Here is a 25,627-nt window from a genome sequence, read left to right on the forward strand (position 1 = left end):
AGTTCTTGTAAGAGTGGCCAGGAAAAATGAATTTTCTGATACTTTCTTTGTCTATGTCTTCTTTTCTGAAGGATAATTCATGGGCCCGGTATTCTCAGTTGGCAATACCATTATGAATATTTTCATCCCACCTCCTCCTGATCTGAACAGCTTCTACTAAGAATTTATTGTTAGATAAACTGGGATATCTACATATATTGTTGATTTCTTTTCTCTGGCCGCTTTGAGAATCATATATGTCTGTAACCTTTGATAGCTAGTATGTTTGACTTTCCTGTACCTGGATATTTGTATCCTTCCTAAGTTTGGGGATGTTTTCTGTTCTTATCTATTTGAATAACTGTTCTACTTTGGCATTCTCAAGTCCCTATTGACCCCATGACTTCAATATTTGCTCTTTACCACTGCCCTTAGTTCCCATCAGCGTCCTTCATTATTCTTCATTCTTTTTTCTCCTCCAGTAGTGTATATACAAACAGCCTCGTTTCAAGCGCACCTGTTATTTCTTTGACTGATTCTGCTATTGATGCCCTCTATCACAGTTTTCATTTTGTTTAGCGTACCTTTCAGCTTTAAAGCAGTTTTTAAAATTAATCTCAAAGAAGCTTTAGTCTCTGATACATTGCCGAATTGTTTTTCCATTTTCTTGATGTTCATTGATTTTCCTTAAAATTGTTATTTTGAATATAAGAATTCTCACATAGATGTGGTCCATCTATCTCAGCCTCCCAAGTACTGTGATGAAAGGTGTGTGTCTCCACAACCAGTTTTAAAATGCCCTTTTATTATTAAAAGAATCATCATGGCAGAGACAGTCTTTGATGCTAAACAGAACACTAAAAAATAAATTGAAGATGACCTTAGAAGACAAAAAGACCTCTTATGTGATCCCCCATGTATAGGCAGAATAAAATATTATCAAAAGGATCATACTACCAAAAGTGTTCTGGAGATTCAGCACAATCCCTCAAACTATCAATGTCATTCTTCACAGAGCTAGAAAAAACAGTCCTAAAATTCATGGGGAAGAACAAAAGACTGAGAATAGCCAAAGCAATTCTGAGCAATAAGAACCATGCTGAGGGATTATAATATCTAAGTTCAGATTATAGTACAGGCAGACCACCTGTGCAACATAATGAGGGAGTCCTCAACTTAGTGGGGACCCTGTTTCAAAATAAAAACTAAAATGGTACTGGAGATGCAGTTCAAAGAAGGTAAAATTCCCATGGGTTCAAGGTTCAATCCTCAGCACCATACACACAGCACACACAACACACACACACACACACACACACACACACGTACATACATACATACTACAGAGCTATAGTAATAAAAATAGGCTATTGACACAGAATTAGATGTACAGGCCAATAGAATAAAGTGGAAAATACAGAGATAAACCTTCATGCTTATTTATAGCCAGTTTTTTAAATTAAGGAACCAAAAACATACACTGAAGAGAAGATAACCTTTCCAACAAATGATGCTAGCATAATTGGATATCCATAGGTAGAGAAATGAAATTAAACCTTAATTTCTCACCCTAAACTAGAGTCAACTCAAGATGGACCAAAGACCTAGAAACTAGATCAGAACTTTGCAATTACTAGAAGAAAACATAGGAGCCAACTTTCCAACATATAGACACTGCTGGAGACTTTCTCAATAAGACCCCCAAAGCTTAGAAAATAAAACTAAGAATCAATTAAAGAGATATCATTAAATTTAAAACCTTCTGCAAAGCAAAGGAAATGATCAAGAGTGTGAAGACAGAACCTACAGATGGAGAGAAAATCTTTGTCAGATACTCCTCTGATAGAGGACTAATATCTACGATATATGAAGAACTCTAAAAGAGTAATGCTTGAGGCTGAGTGTGGTGGCTCACGCTTGTAATCCCAGTATTTGGGAGGCTGAGACAGGAGGACCGCAGTTCAAGGACAGCCTCAGCTACTTAGTGAGGTCCTTTGCAACTCAGCAAGACCTTGTTTCAAAATAAAAGAATAAAAAATAGGGCTGGGGGGTGTAGCTAGGAGGTAGAATGCTTCTGGGTTCCAGCCCCATACCACAAAAATAAATAAATAAATGAAATGTAACACTGAAATAACAAATAACTCAATGAAAATGCGTAATTGAACCGAATAGACACCTCTCTAAAGAAGATATACAAATGGCCAATAAATTTTATAATGTACATGATGTACATTCACAAGCAAATCAAAGTCAATCAGTAAGCCAATCATGAAGAAGGAAGGGGAGGGAATGGGGTTGGGAATTGGGGAAGGGCTAAATGAGTGATGTGTGCATGTATGCATCTACCATCTTACACCCCATTAAGATGTATGACTACAATGCACCAATACAAAATTTTAAAAAGTGTTTAACATAATTAGCAATCAGGGAGATGGAAATCGAAACTACACCGAGATTTTATCTAATCCTAGTTAGAATGGCAGTCATCAAGATTACAAACAATAATAAATTCTGGAAAGGATGTGGGAGATAGGAATTCTTATACACTGTTGGTGGGAATGTAAAATAATACAAGACTATGGAGATCAGTATGACACTTCCTCACGAGACTAGGAGTAGAATCACCACATGATCTAGCCATCCCACTCCTTGGTATCTTTCCAAAAGAATTAAAGTCAGAATACTACAGTGATACAAGCGTGCCCATGTTTATAGCAACAGGACCCACACTAGCTATTGTATGGAACCAACCTAGGCATCTGTCAGCCGAAGAGCTGATAAGGAACATGTGGTCTAGATGCACAATGGAGCTTCACTCAGCCACAGAGAAGGACAGAATTATGTCATTTGCAGAAAAACGGGCAGCACTAGGGAGCAATATGCCATTAAGAACCGCATTCTCAGAAAGTCAAGGGTCTTATGTTTTCTCTCTTGTGTGGAAGCTAGAGAGAAAATAGGAAAGAAGGGACTGCCTAGAAATGAGGAGAGAGGCCAGTGGGATAGTGGACGGGGTTGGGGGAGGGAGGCAGGGAGGGAAAAACAGAGGACTGAGGAAGGGAACAGTTGGAATGATCTCATGTCCATATATGAAGGGATCACTACCAATCTCCTAACATATATGGGGTGTGGAGAAGCGGTGGGATGGAATCTGGAGAGAATCCAACCCAGTGCTGTCTGCTTGTGTATTTGTATTGAACTGGACATCACTATGGTGTATAATTACAGTGCACCAATAAAAAAATTTAATTTTTCATTAAGAAAGGAATAACTAGCTCTCATAATTCTGTTTTTATAGCATGTTAAACACACACACATACACACACACACACACACACACACACACACACACACACACACACAGGCATGGTGTTACAGCCAGCTTGTACTGGCTCCTAAAAGCCTACTGCTCTATTTTCAGGAGTTTTGTAAGCCTCTTAGTATCAGCCATGTGACTAGAAATTTTTTATGGTAGCAGTATTTATACAATGAAAACTGGCAAGTGCTACCAATCAATGCCTTTTTCTTTTTTTCTTGGAGAGCCAGTTGCTAAACATGAGTTCGCCTGTGCTCCCAAATATTTATTTTAATAAAATGAAGGGCTATTAGCTTTGGAGATGGTATTTGTAGGGAAGTTTGCTTGAGAAAAAAAATTAACTACTTGGTGGTTTTGTTTTTGTTTTTTCCTGTGTTTTCAGGGATACGGAAAGACAGAAGAGGAGGGAGAATGTTGAAACACAAGCGCCAGAGAGATGGTGCGGAGGGCAGGAATGAAATCGGGTCCTCCGGAGACATGAGAGCTACAAACCTTTGGCCGAGTCCTCTTGTGATTAAGCACAGTAAGAAGAACAGCCCAGCCTTGTCCTTGACAGCCGACCAGATGGTCAGCGCCTTGATGGAGGCTGAGCCTCCCTTAATCTACTCTGAATACGACCCCACGAGACCGCTCAGCGAGGCCTCTATGATGGGCCTGCTGACCAGCCTGGCAGACAGAGAGCTGGTTCACATGATCAACTGGGCCAAAAGGGTGCCAGGTAAGAGAGCCTGCCTCTGAAGAGTCACTAACTTTCCAGGAACTGGTTGAACAATACTGGAAAAAGAGTGGGAGAAAAAGGAACAATAGCTTGTTTTCGAATTAAGTTCAAGCTTACATCAGGGTTGTTCATTTTTGGAATCAATACACTCTAATTCTCTTGGAACTTAAGGAATAAAATTTTTAAAGTCAAAATCTCGCAGAGTAAAATCCTTAACTTGACATAGCTTAACCCATTCTTTTTTGGGTTTTGCTTTATACTTTTATTAGTGCAATGGAATTATATATCATAGTGAGATTCAAAGTGATACAAACATACGTGCACACAGCACTTTTTGTGGTTGTTATTTGGCAAAAAGATTTTGGGTAGACTGTTAAAAAAAAGTTTAGATATCGTATGTGCACAGCATCAGAAGTGTTTAATACTAAATGATCTATAAAAGTTTTCAGTATTGAGGACTATTGCTCAAGATACTTAAACAGTTACTAAACATTTAAAAATATCTTCTTTAGAGATCTTATGAACTTTACATATTTTTTATTTAACGAATGATAATTATCTGACCTAATTTTACATAGTATTTTAGGAGAAAGAGAAATACAGTAAAATATAAAATTGAGCCAGGCGTGGTGGCGCACGCTTGTAATCCCCACGCTTGGGAGGCAGAGACAGGAGGATCGCACAGGTTCGAAGCCAGTCGTGCGCGCTGGCTTAGGAGACCCTGTTTCCAAATAAAAATGTAAAAATAGGTCTGGGAGTGTAGGCCGGAGGTAGAAGGGCTTCCAGGAACACCAGTACCACCAAAAAAAAAAAAAAAAAAAAAAAAAATATATATATATATATATATATATATATATATATATATATATTAGCATTGTCCTTTTTCTCTGGTGGTACTTGGGATTGAACCCAGGGGTATTTTACCTCTGAGCTATACCCCATCCCCTTTTATTTTTTATTTCAGGCTCTCATTAAGTTACCATGCATTGGCCTTTAACCTATGATCCTCCTGTTTCAGCCCCCCCAAGTCCTAGGATTACAGGTGTTGTCCACCGTGCCCAGCTGGGAGAGCATCACTGCTGGGAGAATAAAAAGATCTAATGTTCTAAGCGACACCTGCATCCTTTGGCTGATTCTCTCAGAAGTGGTGCTCGGGACCCTCTTGTCTCAGCCTCCCCAGTAGTGGGATTACAGATGTGTGCCACCGTGTCTGTTTGGTATTCTTTTTACCTCTCTTCAGAGTCTACTTGCTGTTCTGATTTCTCTCTGGCAGCCTTAGTGAGACATCATTTCTAACATTTCCTTTGTGAGGGTTCAGAGGATTGTATCGACAGGAGCTCTGAGGACCTTAAGAGGCTTCCGTTGTCTATTGACAGGTGAATTTTATAATTGAAACTTTAAGCAGGTAGGGTCAAGGGCAGAGAGAGGCCACCATCCCTCCCTCTGGGAACTGGGGACATCTTCTAGGAACACCTTATATTCTGGAAGTTTCCTGTGGATCCTAGAGACTTGGCAAATCTTCCTAGTGCTCTGCTTCCCAACTATAGTCAGACCAGCCGACCACGCTCTCGGGCTGCCGTGGTGCTCTGGGCTCCTTTGACAAGGCCCAGCAATGAGAGAACCTGGGGTGGATGTATAAGCGACATCCTGGAGAGGTGACAGATACATATGCTTAGGGGCAAGGTCTGCCATTTAGATTTGGCAGCCGTTCTATAATTAGATTGTACTAGTTAGCTATTGGTCGCTGTGACCAAAATGCCTGAGAAAAACAACTTAGGAAGGAAAGACTTATTGAAACTTGTAATTTCAGAGGCTGCAGCCTGTGGTTGACTGACTCCTGTGCTTGGGGTCTGCAGTGGGGCAGAATATCAGGGCGGGAAGGGGCCGTGGAGGAAGCTGCTCAGCTCTGCGCAGCTGGGAGGCTGGGGCTGGGTGTGGCAGGGCATGATACAGTCTCTGGGGCTCACTCCCAAAGACCCACTCCCTTCAACTAGGCTCCACCTCCCACAGTTTCCACAACCCCCTGAGTGTCCATTCAGCTAGGAGTCCTGAAGTGAATGGATCCACTGATGAGGTCGGGCCCTCTGGATCCAATCACCTCCACAAAGCTCTGCCCGTGAATAGTGCCATGCTGGGTACCAAGCTCAGCATGGAGACTTTGAAGGACATTCCAGATCCAGCCATCACAAAGCCTTAGCCAGGCTAGCATCATCGCCTGCCATGAATGGTGGCCACTCCCTCCGGAGTGCTTTCCCTAGGCAGCCTGCACAGCTTCCCAGTGCTCCTGAGCAAGTGCTGGGTCAAACTCTTGGAAAGCAGCTACTTGCTTGATTGTTCTTTCATGAGAAACGTTGAAGCTCCATGGGTCTTCAAAGGCCAGAAGCTATGCTGCCTTTAGAAACCAGCTTTCCATCTTGAGAGTATTTGAGAAGCAAGCCCTAGCGGGGCCTCTCTGCCTCAAACCTCAAGGGTCTGCTTCAGAAAGCCTGGGTCAGCCCCAGAATCTGGGTCCAAGCAGAGTGGGCAGGCTGCTGGGTGTTCCCAGGCCACGTTATGGAGGGGTTTGGGCTGTTGATTTGCCACTTCTGTGGGTGATTGTCAGGGCAATTTTTTTTTTCTTTTGGTGGTACTGGGGTTCCTGGAAGCCCTTCCACCTCTGGGCTACACTCCCAGACCTATTTTTTATATTTTTATTTGGAAACAGGGTCTCTTAAGCCAGCATGGCTGACTTCGAACCTGCGCGATCCTCCTGTCTCCGCCTCCCAAGCGTGGGGATTACAAGTGTGTGCCACCATGCCAGGGCAGGGCAAATGAAAAGAGGTTACTTATTGAAGTGTTTATGTGTTGAATTGCATCCTAACTCAGAACTGGACCTTATTTGGAAATAGTCTACATAAAGGTAATCAAGAGGAAATGCTGAAGGCCTAATCCAGGATGACTGGTGTCTTTATTAAAGGGAAAATTTGGATGCAGAACTGGATATCTGTAACTAGAGGGATGATGTGCAGGAACTCTGGGAGAGGAGGACCATGGGGCTGGAGCCAGGCACAAGCCAAGGAACACAGAGGTTCACAGCAAATAGCAGAGGCTAAGAGGCCAGGGTGGGCTCTTCTCTAGAACCTTCCAAGCATCTGGCCCTGTTGACACCTGACTTTAAGACTTCTTGCCCCAGAACCTTGAGGCAATATATTTCTGTTGTCTTACAGGCCACACTTTTTTTTGATATTTATATGGTAATCTGGAAAACTAATGTAAAGTATATTAAAAAAAATTGTTTCTATTCCGTATTTTTGAGGGGGAAAAACCGGGAGCTCTTGCTATAAAGAGGAATGTTTGGCCCACCCAGTGTAGGATTGGCTAATTATTTACTTCTGCGTATTGTCTCCACTGCCCCAGCGAATGGATTACCTAACTGCTGGCTTTGAAGCTGACTTAGAACTGGAGGAGTTCCATTGCCTCTGCCTGGCAAATATCTTGTAAAAGATTTTAACTGACAGAACAATGTTTTGGTCTGGCTCTTTCATAGTTTCCCTTTTTACATTTGTCGCTTCGATTCATCTGAACGCAGCCTGGGATACAGAAGGAGGTGAAGCTCCCACACCGCCTTCTGTAGGTGGCTGCACAGTTGCTTTAATTCTATTTATTAAATGGCCTCTTAAGGAAGTACTTTTAAGACTTCTCCCATAGTTTGCCTTCCAAGTTGAAGAGCTTTGTTCTTTTTTAGTTCCAATGTATTGTGAGCTTTAGAAGCAGGACAAAAGATGTGACTATCGGAGAGGTTATTTTTCCCAATTCTGAAATCAAAAATAAATCAAAAGAGTTATCAGTTTAACGTAACATGTTTTGCTTAATTTTGGTTAGTCGAATATATAGTGTGGTTTGTCTGTCCTGTGTGGAGATATTTAAAAATTCTCCATTCATTTTGCTCATAACACACACACACACACACACACACCCATGAGACTTGAGACATTCAGATAAAACTAGTGCTTATAAATAGGTGGTTACTGAATTTTTAGTTTTAATAGGACATCAAGATTGTTCCCCAGGAGAGAAGAACGAGGCACCAGACTTCCCTTCTCGCTCCTGCCACCTGCCGCGGGTGCTCCAGACTGGGTAGTGCATACCCCTAGCACTTCCACTGCTTCTAACCAACTGCAAAAGTTAGTCTGCAAAAAGCTTCCTCCAGGAACATTTGGCTTATGATTTTCTGAATTTTTTTCTCTAGGTCCTAAACACCTTAATATTCACTTTGCACTTTCAGTTGTCTGAAGGACTAGAATTGAAGGTCACACGTCCATCCATTATCCAAACCAAACTGGCTGTCTTCCCTTTTTCTCCCCCTCCCTACCAGCAAACTTATTCCTCCGATGCTCTCCCTGGCTGCCGGGGCCTCCACCTTCTCCCTCACCCAGCTTTAATCAATTCGGGCTCTTCTTCACCACGTCCTGTCACTTCTTCCTCTTCAACATCTCCAGGTATAAGCTGCTTCTCCATTCTGCAGTCGCCAGCTTGGTCTCCATCTTTTATCTTCCGAGACCAAATGACAACACTGTCTTGCTAGCTAGCTGGGCTTTCCTCTCCCAGTCTCTCTTCCCTGTGTCATCCCCTTCGTCACTACCAAAATAATTTCTGTAAATCAATATTCTAAAATGGTACACTTCCTGTTTTAATTTCCAATTATAGTTCTTTTTTTTTCAGACATAGACAGAGGTTTATGTAGGAAAGTAGGAAATACCCATTCAAGGGAGAATGCTGGCCATCTCAAGGGGGAGAGACAGAGTTCCTTTGGGAATGCAGGACTCTTCCTTTACAGGGGACTTTTGTGAGGAGTGGGCAGCAGGTGTTTGAGGATGACCTTGGTCCCCTAGTCACAAGGTGATTTAAGGTGGTCCCAACCTGCACTGTCTTCAAATCAGGTGTCCTTTTAAACGTATTCAAGGACAAACACGAATAAACTCTTCTGTGTGATCTGTTGCCTGAGAAACAGATACCACTCTGAGGATGCTCTATAGTGCTCTTAGGGTCTCTTGTAAATTTCTCAGGGACTTGTGGAGATAGAAGAAATACATAGATGGGAAGAAGACATGAGGGAGAACAAGAAAAAGGTAACTCTGATATAGAAGCCTGTGACAAGGCCCCTGGCTGCTCTAGCAATGTATTGTAGACCAGGTGGCTTCAAACAGCAAGAAGGTATTCTCTCACAGCTGTGGAGGCGAGAAGTCTGACACCAAGGCCTTGGTCAGGAGTGCTCTCTCCTGACCCATTGCCGACTTTCCTGAGGGTCTGGGCTGCTGTCGCTCCTTGGTGTAGCTGCAGACATGTGTGTCAGCAGTCTCCACCAGCCTGTCATTCCATGGTGTCCTCCCTGTGCTTCTGTATCCAGATTTCCTCCTAGAAGGGAATTTAGATTCCACTCTATTCTACTATGACCTTGTCTTAATCCCAACTGCAAAGACTATCTCTAAATAAGGTGGAATTCACAGGTTCCACGTAGCCATGAGTTTTAGAGGGGATTCCTATTCAATTAAATTTGAATCTTATTATCTAAGTTAGTAATTGATTTAAAGGATAAATGATAGTGCCCCCCACAGTTTAATAAAGGGAAATCGATTTTTCCTTAGGATCCCTAACCCTAGATAAAAGTTATTGGTTTTTTTTTTTTTTGAGAGACCCTTGGAAAAGACCTTTGTAGAAAAATTTTTATTGATTTCTTATTTACTTTCTACTTTCCAACATGATCTACGTACCACAGATAATCTCATTGGTCCTCCTTTTCCCCTTATTAGTCTCCCTAATAAGTATAAGTATAATAGGGGTCTGCTTCTCCATTCAATATTAAGTAATATTCAATATTGATTACAATAATACAGAAGGAGTATATATATATATAAGGAAGGAGTATATATATATAAAATAAAATATAAATATATATTTATATTTTATATTTATATTAAATATATATATATAATATATAATATATAATATATAACATATAATATATAATATAATTATATATAATATAAATATTATAAATATATTTATTATAAATATAAATATTTATATTTATATTTATATTAAATAAAAATATAAATATATATAAAATATATATATTATTATATATAAAGCTGTATTATTAATATTAATAAGTAATATTCAATATTCAATATTAAGTAATAGAATGGATAGTTCATTTTCTTTTTCTTTTGCTTGAATCACTGCCTCCCCCTCCATTCCAATTCGATGCCCATTTCCCCCCCAGAGCAACACAACTTCTGCTTCCTTTCTGAAACCTAGAACTACTTTCACAATATGGTCTTTTGGGGGGAGGTATGTGTGGCATGTGGTATTGAACCCAGAGGCATTTTAGCTCTGAGCTAAACCCCCAGCCTGATTTTATTTCTTATTTGGAAACAGGGTCTCACTAAATTGTGGAGGACCTCACTAAATTGTCAAGGTTGGCTTCAAACCTGCAATCCTCCTGTCTCACCCTCCCAACTACTGGGATTACAAGCATGTGCCACCACGCCCGGCTTCACAATATGATCTTGAGTTGACTTTGCCCTTTCAGGATAACCATTCCTCTATCCAGAATATCTTCCAGGTGTACACTGCAGAACGAGTCAATTGGAATCTATCTCATAGTCATCACTCTTCCCAGTTTTCTTATTTCCTTCATGCAAGATTTGCTACTGGATGATTCATTTGTGAAATTAAAATTAGAGGAGCCACTGGGTTGGACTAAGTTCCTGCAATAGGCCCCAACAGACCAGACTAAGCCACCAAAGAGCAGCCATTCATACTGAAGGTCAGATTGCTAACTGACCACCTGAGAATCTGGAGAAGAAAGAAAACACACCCAATTCCCAAGCGAGCCCACTTCAGGTGGCATGACATTGAAGTCCCTCTGCTTTACTACGTATGCCCTTTAGTTCTTATGAAGAATAACTTGAAATAATCTGAGGCTAATCGATCAGTTATTTTTCTATTGTTCTATCTCCCTGTCCATGTTTTCCAAGAAACTTTGAAATGATTACGCCACCTTTCATTCTTTGTTTCTGCTTCCTTTAGCCTTTCTCTGTCTGTAAAGCTGAATTCCTCTACTTTTCCCTTTGTAACACCTATTCTATTTTATGAACTGAAGTGTTGTCCAATTCTAGGATTGCAAAATAAAGCCAATTAAGATCTTTAAGCTGAATTGCTGTAATTTTTTCTTTTGACAAAACTGTAGTTGGATTTTCTTTTTTCAAATGGAAAGATGAGTAGTTCTAGTTGGCTCATGTATATTCTTGTGTAAGGGCCTTTGTAAAAGGAGCATTTCTGTAACCCCAATTTAGTATGCTTAAGCTGCCAACTTGCTCTTTGAAAATTTTCTGTGTGCAAAATTAAATTAAATACATATTTTTGTGTGGAGATTGAATCCAGGCATTCTGCCTCCATGACATACCTCCCAGCCTTATTTTTACTTTTATTTTGAAACAGGATCTCATTAAGTTGCTGAGGGCCTCACCAAGTTGCTGAGGTGGGCTTTGAACCTTCACTCTTCCTGTCTCTCAAATACTGAGATTACAGGTATGCATCCCTATGCCTGGCTTTAATGTATACAATTTTAAGGTATTAGGGATATCTTTCACTTAGATAAAAACTATGGCTTATACTCTCAATAGTTCTGTCCTAACAAGGTGACTGACCATTTTCCATGACTATAAAATAGCTGTATTCTTAGAGTATCCCTCCCATTACACAGCTGCTTTGAGGTTCATGTGGCTGACTTTCTGGGGTGACTGGTCTGGAGTTTTTTGTTTTGGGTTTTTTTTTTTAATTAATCTATTCTGTATCCAGATCCTTAGAATCTGTTTACTCCAGACAATGGTATAGTTTAATGCATGTAGTTGAACCTCTGTGTGTCCAAGGTACCAACATGACTGTACCCAGTTTGAATTTCTCTAGTTGTAGTGGAGGTATGTTTCTGTGGTATAAGATGTTAGTTTTCTTTAGGAGTTACTGACTTAAGAGCTGCAAAAAGGAGAGAAAATCGGTATTGGCTCACATGAAATCTCAGTGCATGGAGAGAGAAAAAACAATGAGTACTTTAGAAGGAATCTCATGGTACAGTAGAATTAAATGAAAGGAGCTTACTCATCTTCCAATTCCTTATATAATCAATACCTTTCTAGAGAAAGCTCACAAGACAGATTTGAAATTTGTTCCGTACCACCATCGTGTTATTGTTTTCTTTTGCAGGAACCAGAGGTCTCTAATCAAGAGATTTGCCTTGCAGGCTTTACCTGAGACAACACCATGAACTTGAATGCTTATTTGGGGGCATAAATACTACTTTTCTCCGCTCACTCTCCTGGCTCTTAAATCCTCATAGTAAACATTTTTCTTGCTTGTATGAAAATAAATCCATTGCCTCAAGCAAGTGGTTGAACATTAAACCAGATGGGGAAGTCTTAGTAGACTAGATGTAGCAGAGATAGGCAGAACTGTTTTCTAAGGCAAATAATTTATTTCTGAGAGCAGACAGTGTAATGTCCTCCTAGTGTTAATTAATGTCTTAATGCAGACAGTGTAATGTTCTCTTATGTGATTCATGGCTGAAAGGTGGCAGTCATTAGGTAAACAGGTGCCCACTCCCCACCCTCGTGGCTGCCCAGAGGGTGGAGAGCTAGAGAAAGTGCAGCCGTGAGGTCTTTTGTTACTTATGGCATTGGAACAGCAACAGTAAGGTAGACACAACCTTGGGCTGCTGTGTTTCATCTCACCTGAGTCACCAAAGCCGCTTGGTGTTCAGCTCTCCTCTTTTAAAGGGTAAGTCACTTAATTGTTTCTGGCTGGAATCCCCTGATTCCAGGGAATCTTCAGGCTTCAATTCTATTGCCTTGGTTACTCAACTGTTCTGCTCACTGTGCTCAACTTTGGTGTTTTTTTTTTCTTGGTGGGGGAGGTGGAGGAATGAGGAGTGTACCCAGGGCTCCTGCATACTAAGCTCAACGCTCTACCACTGAGGAATATCTCCAAGCTCTGCTTAACTTCAGAGGGATACTTCTCTTAGGAGCATTTTCTCCCTCCTAAGCAAATTGCTTGATATATTAAAATCTAAGTTCTGTATAAAAATTCTGGAGGCAAATTCACTATGATTTGGTTTGAAATACCAGTGACCTTGTATTTCAAATAAATGAATTTCAAATAAAAATAGATAAATAAGGTCTAGCATTTATCTCTTAGTTGTATTCAACAAAACCCCTGTCATAGTAATGGGGAAAAGCAGAAGCGTGATTGCTAAAGAAAGGTGAAATTTAATAAAAGGGTGGCGGTGCCCTTCTCTGGAGGGAATTAAAGTTTCTCTTTGTAGTGTTCAGTATGTGATTATTCCGTAAACATTAAACCTAATAAAATGGTGGGCAGTTCCCTCTCTGGAGGGTGTTAAAAGTGTCTCTTCTGAGAATAGTAGCATCGTAACACGTGGTTCTTTGTACCTGGTCAAGATGTTTGCCTCAGTTTGCTTAGGGCATTTGAAACTAGTAGGCGAATGCTTTGAGCTTAAAAACTCATTCAAAGCCTTGCACTACGGAGGGATGTTTTCTAAAGCACACTTTTGAGTTGTACCTGTCAGTGTTTTTCTTCTCGTATCAATAATGTAGAAGCGGAAAACATAGATGCGTTTAGAAATTTATTGCTGTCCACAATTGAGAGATATACAATGAAAATTATATCATATGGGTATAGCTTAAATTTTCCCAAATTGTAGGTGGGCGTGGTGGTGCATGCTCGTAATCCCAGCATTCGGAAGGCTGAGGTTGGAGGATCACGGTTTGCGGACAGCCTCAATGACTTAGTGAGGCCTTCCACAACTTAGTGAGACCCTGTTTCAAAATAAAGAATAAAATATAGGGCAAGGGTCTAGCTTGTAGGTTGATGCCCTGGGTTCCATCCCCAGTCCCGCAAAAATAAATAAATAAATAAATAAAAATAAATAAATAAATAAAATTCCCCAAATTGTGATTCCCAAACAATGCTGCCTTGGTACTGGGTATGTGGGAAGGGAAGGCTCCTCCAAGGCAGGTTCTGACAACCTGCAAACTTCAAAGACTCGAAAAGCCAGGTGTGGTGGTAGCGCACACTTGTAATCCTAGTACTTGGAAGGCTGAGACAGGAGGATCACAATTTTCTGCCAGCCTCAGCTATTTAGTGAGGCCCCCTGCAACTTTGTAAGACTCTGTTTCAAACTAAAGAATAAAAAATCAGTCTGGGGGTGTAGCTTAGAGATAGAATGCCCTGGGTTCTATCTCCAGCACCACACACACACACACACACACACACACACACACACATGCATGCACGCATGACTTGAAAATACATAGATGTGTAATCATATACAATCAAATGGTTAGTGTCGAATACATGCACATCAAAATGCATGGCTTCCAATGTGATGTATGATTACAATGCACCAATAAAAATAAATTTAAAAAATGCATGGCTTCAAATTCATGAAGTGAGAGGGCTTTCCCTAAATATCCTTTTCTCACCTAACAAATAGCAAGATGGCTTTGAGATCATCTTTAGCACGAATGAGATTGTGAATACAGGCAGATGGTTATTATTAGCTCATTTAACTAGGTTTTTAAGTGTGCCTTGACTATTTTAATAGGTTGAACTTAAGGATATATCATAGAAGCCAGATTTTTAAAAAGAAAGTATATTCTGGGGATAGATAATGATGATTTGAGGATGTACCTAATGTCACCAAACTGAATATTAAAAGTAGTTAAAATGGCAAATCTCATGTTACCTGTATTTTACTATATTAAGAAGGAGACATAATACTTTATGTAACTTACAGGAAAAGAAGATATTGCAGATTGTGTTAGCTTTATGTTATTGTAAGAAATACTTGAGATAGTTGACTTATGAAGAGAAGTTTACTTTGGCTCACAGTTTTAGATATTTCAGTTGATGATCAAATGGGCCCATCACTTTGGGTCTATGGTGGCACAGGATGGGGGGAGCATGTAGTGTTGCAAAATCACTCATCTCATAGAAAAAACGTGGGAAAAGTGGGAGATGGGGGCCCCATGTTATCCTTCAAGGGCATGCCTCTAATGACCCAAGACCTTTACTACATCCCACTCATTACGGTTCCCACCACTTCCCAAGAGTGCCAAGCTGGGGAACAAGCTTTTAACTCATTAGCCTTCGAGGAATGTTTCAGATCTAAGCGACAGTACATGGCAGAAAGAAATAGATGTAAATGATACTACATTCAGAAGTGATCTTTCTTATTCAAAAGTTTAAATTTGATTTTTAGATAAGAATAGACATATTTTACAGGGATGGTAGATATACCTTAGTGGTAGTATACTTGCCAAGCATGTACAAGGTTTTATCTGCAGGACAGAAAAAGAAAAGAAGATAAACATTATGAAAGAAGATGAGTCGATAACCCAACAAAATGGGTGAAATAAATAAGTATAAGCAGGTTTTACCTTGGGCTCCTGTGGAGTCTCTCCAGATCCGGGAAAAAAAAAAAAAAAAAAAGAGCAGAAACAGTTTGAATCATTTAGCAGTAATTTGATGAGTTCCTCCTATGGCTAGGTATTGTTCTATGTGAGAAGATAATGGAAAACAAAACTGACAAAACCTCTGGCTGCAAAGAACCTCTGTGCCATGATCCAGGGGTTGCATAAGGAAAGTAGATGGGCTCTGATTCTAGGATTTTCTGCCCATTGCATACAGAAAGAATTAGAAGTGGAGCTGAGCTAAGAAATTTAACTTTTACAAATAGTGGCTATGTTGGGCACTGCTCTAAGCATTTTGCCCGTGTTAGCTCAGCTGAGTATTTTTTATTTTTATTTTTAGTGGTACCGGGGTTCCTGGAAGCCCTTCTACCTCCAGGCTACACTCCCAGACCTATTTTATATATTTTTTTTTATTTGGAAACAGGGTCTCTTAAGCCAGCGCGGCTGGCTTAGAACCTGCACAATCCTCCTGTCTCCGCCTCCCAAGCGAGGGGATGACAAGCGTGCGCCACCGCGCCCGGCTCAGCTGAGTATTTTTATTTTCTTCATCTTATGTTCCTCTTATGGATGAAGATGCTGAGGTACAGAAAAGCTAATCATAGAGAAGTTTAGCATTAAGGAAGCAATTGAATTCTAGAACACCATCCCTGCATGAAACCCTTACCATAGGCTAAAAAAAAATAATGGTTGCACAAATATTATTTTATATTTTAAAAAACTTCTCTCCTTCCAAGTGACATATATACTACCTTGGGGGTATGTATACTGCAGTAAGTTAAAAATTCAACTTTCATCTAGGGCCAATGTAGCCTCATTGTATACATTCAGGAATCTTAGTTGTTCTTGTTTTGAGATTTCTATATAATTTTCTATCTAATTTTAATGACTATTTTGTAACTATACAGTAAAATTATAAGTCAGCCTGATGTTCTGCAAAACTCAGCTAGAAACCAATTTTGAAATACATCTTAAACTACATTCAGTATGTGTATTTCTTTTTTCTTGTGTTAAATATTTGCCTTCATGCTTTTATGCCTTCCTTTCCAAATAATCTTGACACTAACCAAAAGTAATTGAGGTTTGAGTGTTGTTTTCTTTGCCTTTTTTCTTTTCTTTTCTTTTTGTGTGGTGTTACCACAAAGAAAAAGAAAACATTTCCTGGGGCATATCAGCTCCTGTCAATTTTCCAAGTTAACATTAATGAGAATCTTTGGCTATATTAAAATGCTTTTAGCCATCCAACAAATCTAAACTATTTATGCAGACAAATATTTAAATAAAATAGAGAATATAGAGGCAAAATTAGTATCTCTTAAAGAGTCCTTCTTACTTCAAGCACAACTGTTTTAGGATTATAATCAGCCATATTGTAATGGTTTGGGTTTAGAATAGCTCTAGCCCACATGGAAATAAGAAAATAATGTTGGAAGCAGGGCTTGGTTGGTAAAGAGGGGCTCTCTGGCATGTGACTTTGTGGATCATATTAAGATCTCTCCTCCTCCCGTTCTCCTCTCTCTCTCTCTCTCTCTCTCTCTCTCTCTCTCTCTCCTGCTTCCAGCCACCATAATGTGAGAACAGACACTTGCACTGTCCTTCCCTCTGCTTTCTACTGCCATGCTTTAAGCTGCACTAACCTGGCCTCAAATAAACTGAAACCCTGAAATCTCCAAGAACTGTGAGCAAATAAATCATCCTTCCTCTACATTGTATAGTCACTTATTTTGGATTATAGCAGTGAGAATATGAACCTAAACACACATGTAACAACAACATAAACAACAGTGACTTAAAAAAGATTAAACTTATATTTTTCTCTTACACTGTAAAATTGGAACTTCTTTTACCAGTGATAGCTCCGAAGTCAAACATATCCAGGCTCCTTCTGACTTTTTATTTCCCCATCCAAGGCCCTTGGCTTCCACTCTCAAGTCAAAGTTCTGGTTCAATGTGGCTGCTGGGGCTTCAACCACTACAGCTGCATTACAGGCAGCAACACAGTGGGCTACGGGAAGTCAGCAGGAACACACTTCCTCACTGAAGTAGTTTCCTTGACTTAGCACTTCTCTGGTAACCATTAGTTAAGACTTAGACCACATCTGGTAAAAGGGCTCTGGGTTATTTAATCTTTAAATTGTTGCAAATTGTACCAAGAGTAAAATCTGAGTTCTTCTCTCTCTCTCTCTCTCTCTCTCTCTCTCTCTCTCTCTCTCTCTCTCTCTTGTGGGTCTGGGGATGGAACCCAGGGGCATTTGACCTCCAAGTTACACCCCCTGCCCTATTTTTTATTCTTAATTTTGAAACAAGATCTCACTAAGTTGCAGAGGGCCTCACTAAGTAGCTGAGGCTATCTACAAACCGCAATCCTCCAGTCACAGCCTCCCGAATTCTGGGATTACAAGCATGCGCCACCACACCCGGCTCTGAGTTCTCTTAATAAGCAGAGTTGAATGGTTATTTGGTGGGCAAATAATTGTCTCTGCTGTAACAGTAAACTTCAAATAATAATGATTTCAGAATTGGGTATTCTGTTTATTGAATATGTTGACTTACTGATGGTCTATATATCATAGATAGATCACCAGGTTTTTGGTGGGGGCACTGGGGATGGAACCTAGAAGCATTCTACCTCCAAGCTACACCTCTAGCCTGATTTTATTTCTTATTTGGAAATAGGGCCTCACTAGGTTGCTGAGATCCTCACTAAGTTGCCGAGGCTGGCTTTGAACCAGCAATCTTCCTGACTCAGCCTCCCATACTGGGATTACAAGCATGCACCACCACGCCCAGAGATAGATCTTTATTTTATTTTATTTTATTTTATTTTATTTTAGTGGCACTGGGAGTGGAACCCAGGAGCTTTTCTACCTCTGGGCTATACTCCCAGACCTATTTTATACTTTATTTGGAAACAGGGTCTCACTAAGTTGCTGAGAGCCTCATTAAATAGCTGAGGCTGGCTTCAAACCTGTGTGATCCTCTTGTCTCAGCCTTCCAAGTGTTGGGATTATAAGCATGCACCACCACACCTGGAGATAGATCACTATTTTGAAAAGAGAATCAGAACACAATAACTTGAAAGTCATACTAAAGTCTTAATAGGAAAAAAAAGAGCCAATACTTATTATTACCTACACAGCACCCCTACAAGTTTGGTACTATTGTTTTGACCAATTTGCAGACAACAAAGCAGGGTCATCAAGATGACCAGGAGCTTTCCAGACATATCTGTGAACTAAGCAGTGGCAGAGCACTGGGCAGTCTGGTTCCTCAATGTGGAACTGGACGATTATTGCACCATGCTGCTTCATTTTGGACTTCAAAAATCCTGTACTTCATGAGCATTAATTGATATCTTATGGGTTTGTGAAAAGTTTTTGCCATTTAAACTCTTGACTTTTGGGATTTTGTCCACTTGCAATGATCTGGTGTGCATATTTTTAAGAATGTATGTTATAAATCCAAGGGTATTTGCATTTACCTCTGAGAACAGTGCTTCTATTGAAGGGAGATTTTTCTCTACATAAGAGCATGTGTTCAGAGCACAAGTGGTGAACAGATATTACATACTTATCTCCAGAAAGCATCGCTCCTTGAGGCCCAGAGCCCAGCCTCAGAGCAGATGGAGAGCCAGCATCTTTGATAAATTGAAGTGTTTGTATCATTTCTGCTTTCCCCCCTTTTTGGGCTTCAGAGACATTGAATTTGAAGTGGATTTCTACTCTTCTTGGAAGAGACAAGGTTTTTGCAAGAGAATCTGTGCATACATATGCATGCATGTGGCTATACAGACATTTCTTTTATCTCTGTGCATCTCTGTTAGCAGGGAGAGAGGATTGAGGTGCAGAGGAGAGTAAGCTGGGCTTGGTTTATTCCCTAAGAATGTAAATGCAGATACCCGCTGATGTATGAATTGGCCATCTTGGGATTAAACCATTCAGCAGGAAATGTTCCTTCTTCGACCCTCACCTTCTCGGGTGTAGACCTTGGCTTGTTTCTTCAATCTTTGTTTGAATTATTCCATTAATCAAACTCAGTGAAAGATCACTTAGTCATCTGTGAAAACATAAAGTCTTGATTGTTAGGAATCACTGGTGCAGCACACACCTTTTTCTACCTGGGAACAAATGCAAAGGCTTATTTTCTCATGAATCAATCTCTCTCTCTCTCTCTCTCTCTCTCTCTCTCTCTCTCTCTCTCTCTCTTCAGTTTCTTAGACTAAATAATTTCAGTCTCTTTCCTTGTTTCTTTCTCCCCATATGCCGTCATGCCACAGAAGGTGTCAGTAGTAGTGCTGTGTTGTGGGTAGCTTCCACCTAGATACCAGCTTTTGAGGAAATTGTAGCCTCGCAGTTCTCAGAGTACAAAGCTGACCTGGGGACTTCCTGGAGCATGGTTGGCGTGTCTGAGATAGTGGTCTGTCTCAACTTTTTATTCATTATCCTCCTCTCCCACTCTTGGAGAAAAACTGAACTGAATTTGGCGAAAGGAATGAAATAGTAAGGTTGATTTCACCATGTAGGTTGAGCTTTGGAAAACCACAATCCACTGTAATATCTAAGATATCTTGACATCCATAATTGACCTCTCCATCCTCAGAAATGATCATTGCTCTGATGAGACACATGCATTCATAAAACGTGTCATTGAATAACATACCTCAATCATGTGTGATCTATGTGTTCAAATGTTTATAGACATGTGGAAGCCAATAGAATACAAGTTTTGTGAGGGCAAATATTTTTGTCTACTTTAAATTTGCAGTTCCTAGAATAGAACTTAGAATACAGTAGATCTTATGAAACATTAACTAAATGTTTCATTATCAATAAAAAGTACAAATTAAGTCTATGCATTACTGAATCTAATATTGTTGGGCTATTAAAATTCTTCTTAGATCAACACTCACTGAAAGGGCATTACCACTGTATGTTTGAGAAGGTCTTAGGGATTGGTCTTCAGACCAATGATGTTCAAATGAAGTCCCTGCACTTAAAAACATAGAGAAACACAGCTTTAATAAAGCTTTGGTTTGGTTGGAAATGGCAGATACATATTCATTGATAGTTTTACCTATAGAGCAGATTCACTGAACATGGTACAAGCCCAGTACTGTTTTGGGTGTTTGGGGTACATCAAGCCCTACCTACATGGTGCTTACTACCTAGAAAGGAGACAGAAAAAAGCCCAACATGTCAGACATGTTATCTGGAAGATAGCAGAAGTAGCTCTGAGAAGGGTGGGCATAAGACAGTGTGAGGAGTGGCCACATTTTGAATATGTCCTGAGGAAATTGTGGCAGCCACCATCTTGCTGCAGTGACCCCAAGTACCTGACCACAACAACTTAGCGGAAGAAAGATTTATTTGCTCAGTGGAGATTTCAGAGGATTAAGTTCATGTGAGGCCGTATCACTTCCAAGTGGGAAGCAGAGCACAGGAAGGGGATGAAGGTTATACATATATTCCTCAGGGCACACCCCCAGTGACATACCTCTTTTAGCTACACCCTACCTGCCTATGTTACCAATAAATTCATCAATCTTCCAGTGAATTTATCCACTGAGGAGATTAGAACCCTCAGGATTTAACTATTTCACCTCTGAACATTCTTGTATTGCTAATACATGAGCTTTTCCAAGAGACATTTCTATATCTGGACCGTAACAGTAGGGCTGACAGTTTTCCTCATGGGAAGTGTACTGTTTAAGTGAAAGAATAGTCAAAGATGATTGTATTGGCTTGAACATTTTGAAGGTGTAATCATCATCAACTCATTCATGTAGCAATTTTTTGAGAAGGAAAATCAGTCTAGTGTTGCCTATGCTGAGTTTCAAGATTTGTTTAGACAATCTGAGTGAGGATTTCTGGAGGTTGGAAGTGGGTCTGGACTTGATTTAACATTATGCATCCCCAGCATAGAAATGCCGAATGAGATCAACAGAAGAGGGAGTGTGGAGAGGAAAGAGAAGGAGACCAAGGGCTTAGACCCAGGATGCTCAGGCATTAAGTCAGAGAGAAGAGGAGGACCTGGCAAAGGAGAATGACAGGGAGCCCATCTCACTAGAGCATTTTGAAAGACGAATGATGGAGCGTAGGAAGAAAGACTGGTCCTCTGGGTCAAATGTTGCTCTTAGGTCAAGGGTGATGTGAATAGATAATTCTCCATCTTATCACAAGCAATCTTGATAGAGGGGGGGTAGAGGTGGGATTGGCGTGAGTGCTTGAGAAAGTAGAAGCAGAATAATTATAAAAAGTGAGCACAAACAGCTGTTTTCAGCAGGCAGAAGGAAGAAGGGTTACTACAGCATCACCAGGCAGGTGGGAGGCTGGAGCCTAGTGTGCAACGGAGGGATTGTTTCTGCAGACCAATAGGTGGGCAGAGGATGAGCATGGTGCCCACAGGTGGGCAATGTGGTTCTGCAGAGATTCTCTTCTAAGTGCCTCAATTCAGAAATGAGAACCAAGGTCATGGGCCGAGAGTGAGTGGAGGATACCGGGTGTGAGAGGCTGGAGTGGCAAGAGTAGGTGCCAGCCCGTCTTCCAGAAGGGGAGAGGAAATAACTCTGTAGAGCAGATGTCCAGGCTGCATTATAAACCCACCTGATGCATGGGTAGCAGAGGCGTAGATGGGTCTTCTCCAGTCAGTTTATCTGCATGGGTGGCTGGCAGGGAGTTCAGTTCTGGAAAACAAGACATCAAGAGGAACCAGGGAGTTGAGACTGGATGTAAGCGAGCCCCTGGAACACATGCCCTGGTAAGAGGAGAGGACGGGGTGAGGAGCGAGAGGGGGCATTGAGGGCTCAGGGGCAGGGTGAAAACTGAGTTCCAGGAGCTCCATGCTGTGCCCTGTGATGAGAGTCAAGGGCCTCTTGCAGCTTGCAGGCTTTCTGCTGCTGCAGGGGAATGACTGAGGTTGGACTCTGCATAGATCTGGGTTCTCCCCTTTCCCTCAGGCCCCTAGGGAGGCTCAGATGGGACAATTTCTGTCATTGCTTAAAGCTGAAGTAGGATCCCTAAGCCCACCTGGTTCTACCTCGTGTCCCTGAAAAGATCACTAAGTCCCCAAGGTGAGTATCCCACAGTGCCCTCGTCCTGCCTGCTGTGGGGGATCCCAGCTAGCAGCACATATGCAAGTCGTGGGGCTGGGCTCCTGCTCAGTCTAATTTCAAAGAAAGCCTTTTACTATCAAAACCCTACAAGAAATTGAATATAGTGACTGGGGTTTCTTTCCCCTACAAACCAAAACCACAGGCAAGAGGAAAAGCCAAACCAAAGCAAGCCACCAGAGAAAAGAAAAGTATGTGCTCTTTTACCACAACCCCCTCCTACGCTGAAACCTTTGACTCATTTTTTATGCAATTTTGTAATTATGTGATTATTTTCATTCACTGTGCTGGGCACACCATCAATGAACCTTTTTAGTTGGGGAGGGGGAGTGAGAAAGTTACTTTATAAGATTTATTCAACTTTATCTTCTAAGTCCCATGAATTTTTTTTTTAAATTACATCTGGCTTATTTTTAATTTCCAAGAGGTATTTTTGTCCCTTAAAGGTTTCTTTTAACTGTATATAAAGTGAATAATTTTACGTGTATTTTTGTATAAATTTTGGCTTATTGTTAGGGTGTCTTTTATCTCTTTGATGATATTAATTATACTTATTTTTGGAAAAATGCTTGTCTTTTACTTCCTGAGTTACATCTTTCTTTTTTCTAAGCTTCCTGACCTCATCCCTTCTTTCCCCTTTCTCCCTCCTTTTTTCTTTTTCCTATGCTCTTGATTTTGGAGGCATCTGAATATGGACATGTGCCCATCCATTCATTTTCAAGCCATGAGAATCTGAACATGCTGACTGGCACACTGTGTGCAGCTTGAGTTGGGTTTCACATTAGTAGGCTTCACTGCAATGTTTTCTCTGGAACCAGTTAGCTTCTCAAAATCTGTAATTTTCCACACTCTTTCCTGGGGTGAAGGCCTGGGTGCCTGTTTTCTGGAAGTGAAAGTAAGAGTCCATCCCCCCACTCTTCAGAATGCAGACTTGTCAACTGGCTTATTTTCAGGCCTTGGACCTTCCCCTCTCATTCCAGAGAATGAAACCCTTAGATGATGCTTCTCCAGAAAATAAAACTCCAGTTACTCAAATCCTTTGCCCTGGGAGTGGTGGTGCATGCTTATAATTACATATTTGGGAGGCTGAAACAGAAGGATTGCAGGCTTGAGGCTACCCTCAACAACTTGGTGAGACCTTGTTTCAAAAAATAAAAAAATAGAACAAGACTGAGGTTTAGCTCAGTGGTAGAGTGCCTCTCGGTTCCATCCCTGGTACCACCCACATGCACACACAAAAATCCTTTGTTGTCTTTTTTTTTTTTTTTTTTTTTTTTGCAGAGTAGGAATTGACTTAAAATTATCCTAGTTGAAAAACATCCCAAGATGTCCCAAGAATATACATTCCTTTTTTAAATTTTTAAAAATTTTACTGGTGAATTGTAGTTATACATCATACTAAGATTCAAAGTGAAACATTCAAATATACACTTTGCCCATTTTTTTCAGATTTATTTTTTATTTTTTATTTTTATTTTTTGATGGTACTGAGGATGGAACCCTTCTACCTCCGAGCTACACTCCCAGACCTATTTTTATATTTTTATTTTTGGAAACAGGGTCTCTTAAGCCAGCGCGGCTGGCTTCGGACCTGCACGATCCTCCTGTCTCCGCCTCCCAAGCGCGGGGATTACGAGCGTGCGCCACCACGCCCGGCCATCAGATATTTTTTGTTGTACGGTTGTTTGAATCTCTCAGACAGATTACATATTAGCCCCTTATCAAGTTTATAGTTTAAGAATATTTTCCCTCTGTTCTGTTTCTTTTGCTGTATGGAAGCCTTTAATTTTATGCAATTCTAATTGATTATTTTTGCTTTTGTTGTCTGTGCTTGTGTGGTTGTATATAAAAAATTCCTTGTCCAGACCAATGTCAGGGAACATTTTTTTCTATTTTTTTCTCTGTTTTAGAACTTGTGTTTAAGTCTTCATTTCAGGTTGATTTTTGTGTATGGTATGAGGTAGTAACTGACTCTCCAGCATAAATATCCAGTTTTCTCAGCACCACTAATAGGAGGGGTTGTTCTTTTCCAATTGTGTGATTTGGACACCTTTATTGAAAATCAACTGACTGTAAATATGTAGGTTTATTTCTGGGCTTTTTATTTTGTTACATGGGTTAATATGTCGATTTTTATGCCAGTGCCATTTTTATTACAATAGTTTTATGATATATTTTGAAGTCAAGGTGCATGATGCTGCCAGCTTTGTTCATTTTTCTCAAAACGGTTTTGTGGTTTCTAAAATTTTATGGATTTTTTTTCTATTTTTTGTGAAAAATATCTTTGGAATTTTATAGAGATTACGTTGAATCTGTAAATCACTTTGTGTTTTATGGAACATGTAACCATATTAATTCTCTGACTTCATGAACATGGGATCTCTTTTCCTTCTGTTGTGTTTTCTTCTTTCCTCAATGTTTTGTGGGTTGTACTAAATACACCTTTCACTTTTTTGGTTAAATTTACATATAAGTATTTGTATGTGTGTATTTTTAATTATTGCAAATGGTATGCTTTCTTAATTTTCTTTTGGAATAGTTTATTATTAGTAAATAGAAACACTAGTAATTTTTTACAGTTTGATTTTGTATACTAAATTTAACAATTCTAACATCTTTTTGGTGAAGTCTTCAGGATTTTTTTTTTTTTTTGGGTACTGAGGATTGAACCCAGGGGGTTCAATTGTACTTCATTTCTACCTCCAAGGTACACCCCCAGCCACATTTTTTATTCTTTATTCTAAAACAGTGTTTCACTACATTGCAGAGAGCCTCACTAAGCAGCTGAGGCTGGCTGCAAACCCGGATCCTCCTGTCTCAGCCTCCCAAGTACTGGGATAACAGGTGTGTGCCACCATACCTGGCCAGGTATTTTTTTATTTATGATAATATCACCAGCAACAGACAATATTACTTCTTTACTTTTTTAGTTGTGTGGTATGTACAGGCTTGCTGAAAAAATTTGGAATGATAAGTTTAGATATTAA

The 25,627-nt window shown here is 40.2% G+C and overlaps 1 protein-coding gene across 1 annotated transcript in view; it reads left to right on the top strand.

The window, feature by feature from the left end:
- Positions 1-25,627, top strand: part of ESR1 (estrogen receptor 1) — a gene marked incomplete at its 3' end in the record, with an annotated part of 276,093 nt that overhangs the window by 139,921 nt on the left and 110,545 nt on the right. The window contains exon 4 of the mRNA XM_080700149.1: positions 3,675-4,010. Coding sequence (XP_080556275.1) covers positions 3,675-4,010 — 336 coding nt within the window. The remainder of the gene's footprint in view (positions 1-3,674; positions 4,011-25,627) is intronic.

This window comes from Muscardinus avellanarius (assembly GCF_963383645.1).
Source record: "Muscardinus avellanarius genome assembly, chromosome: 8".
Taxonomy (NCBI): domain Eukaryota; kingdom Metazoa; phylum Chordata; class Mammalia; order Rodentia; family Gliridae; genus Muscardinus; species Muscardinus avellanarius.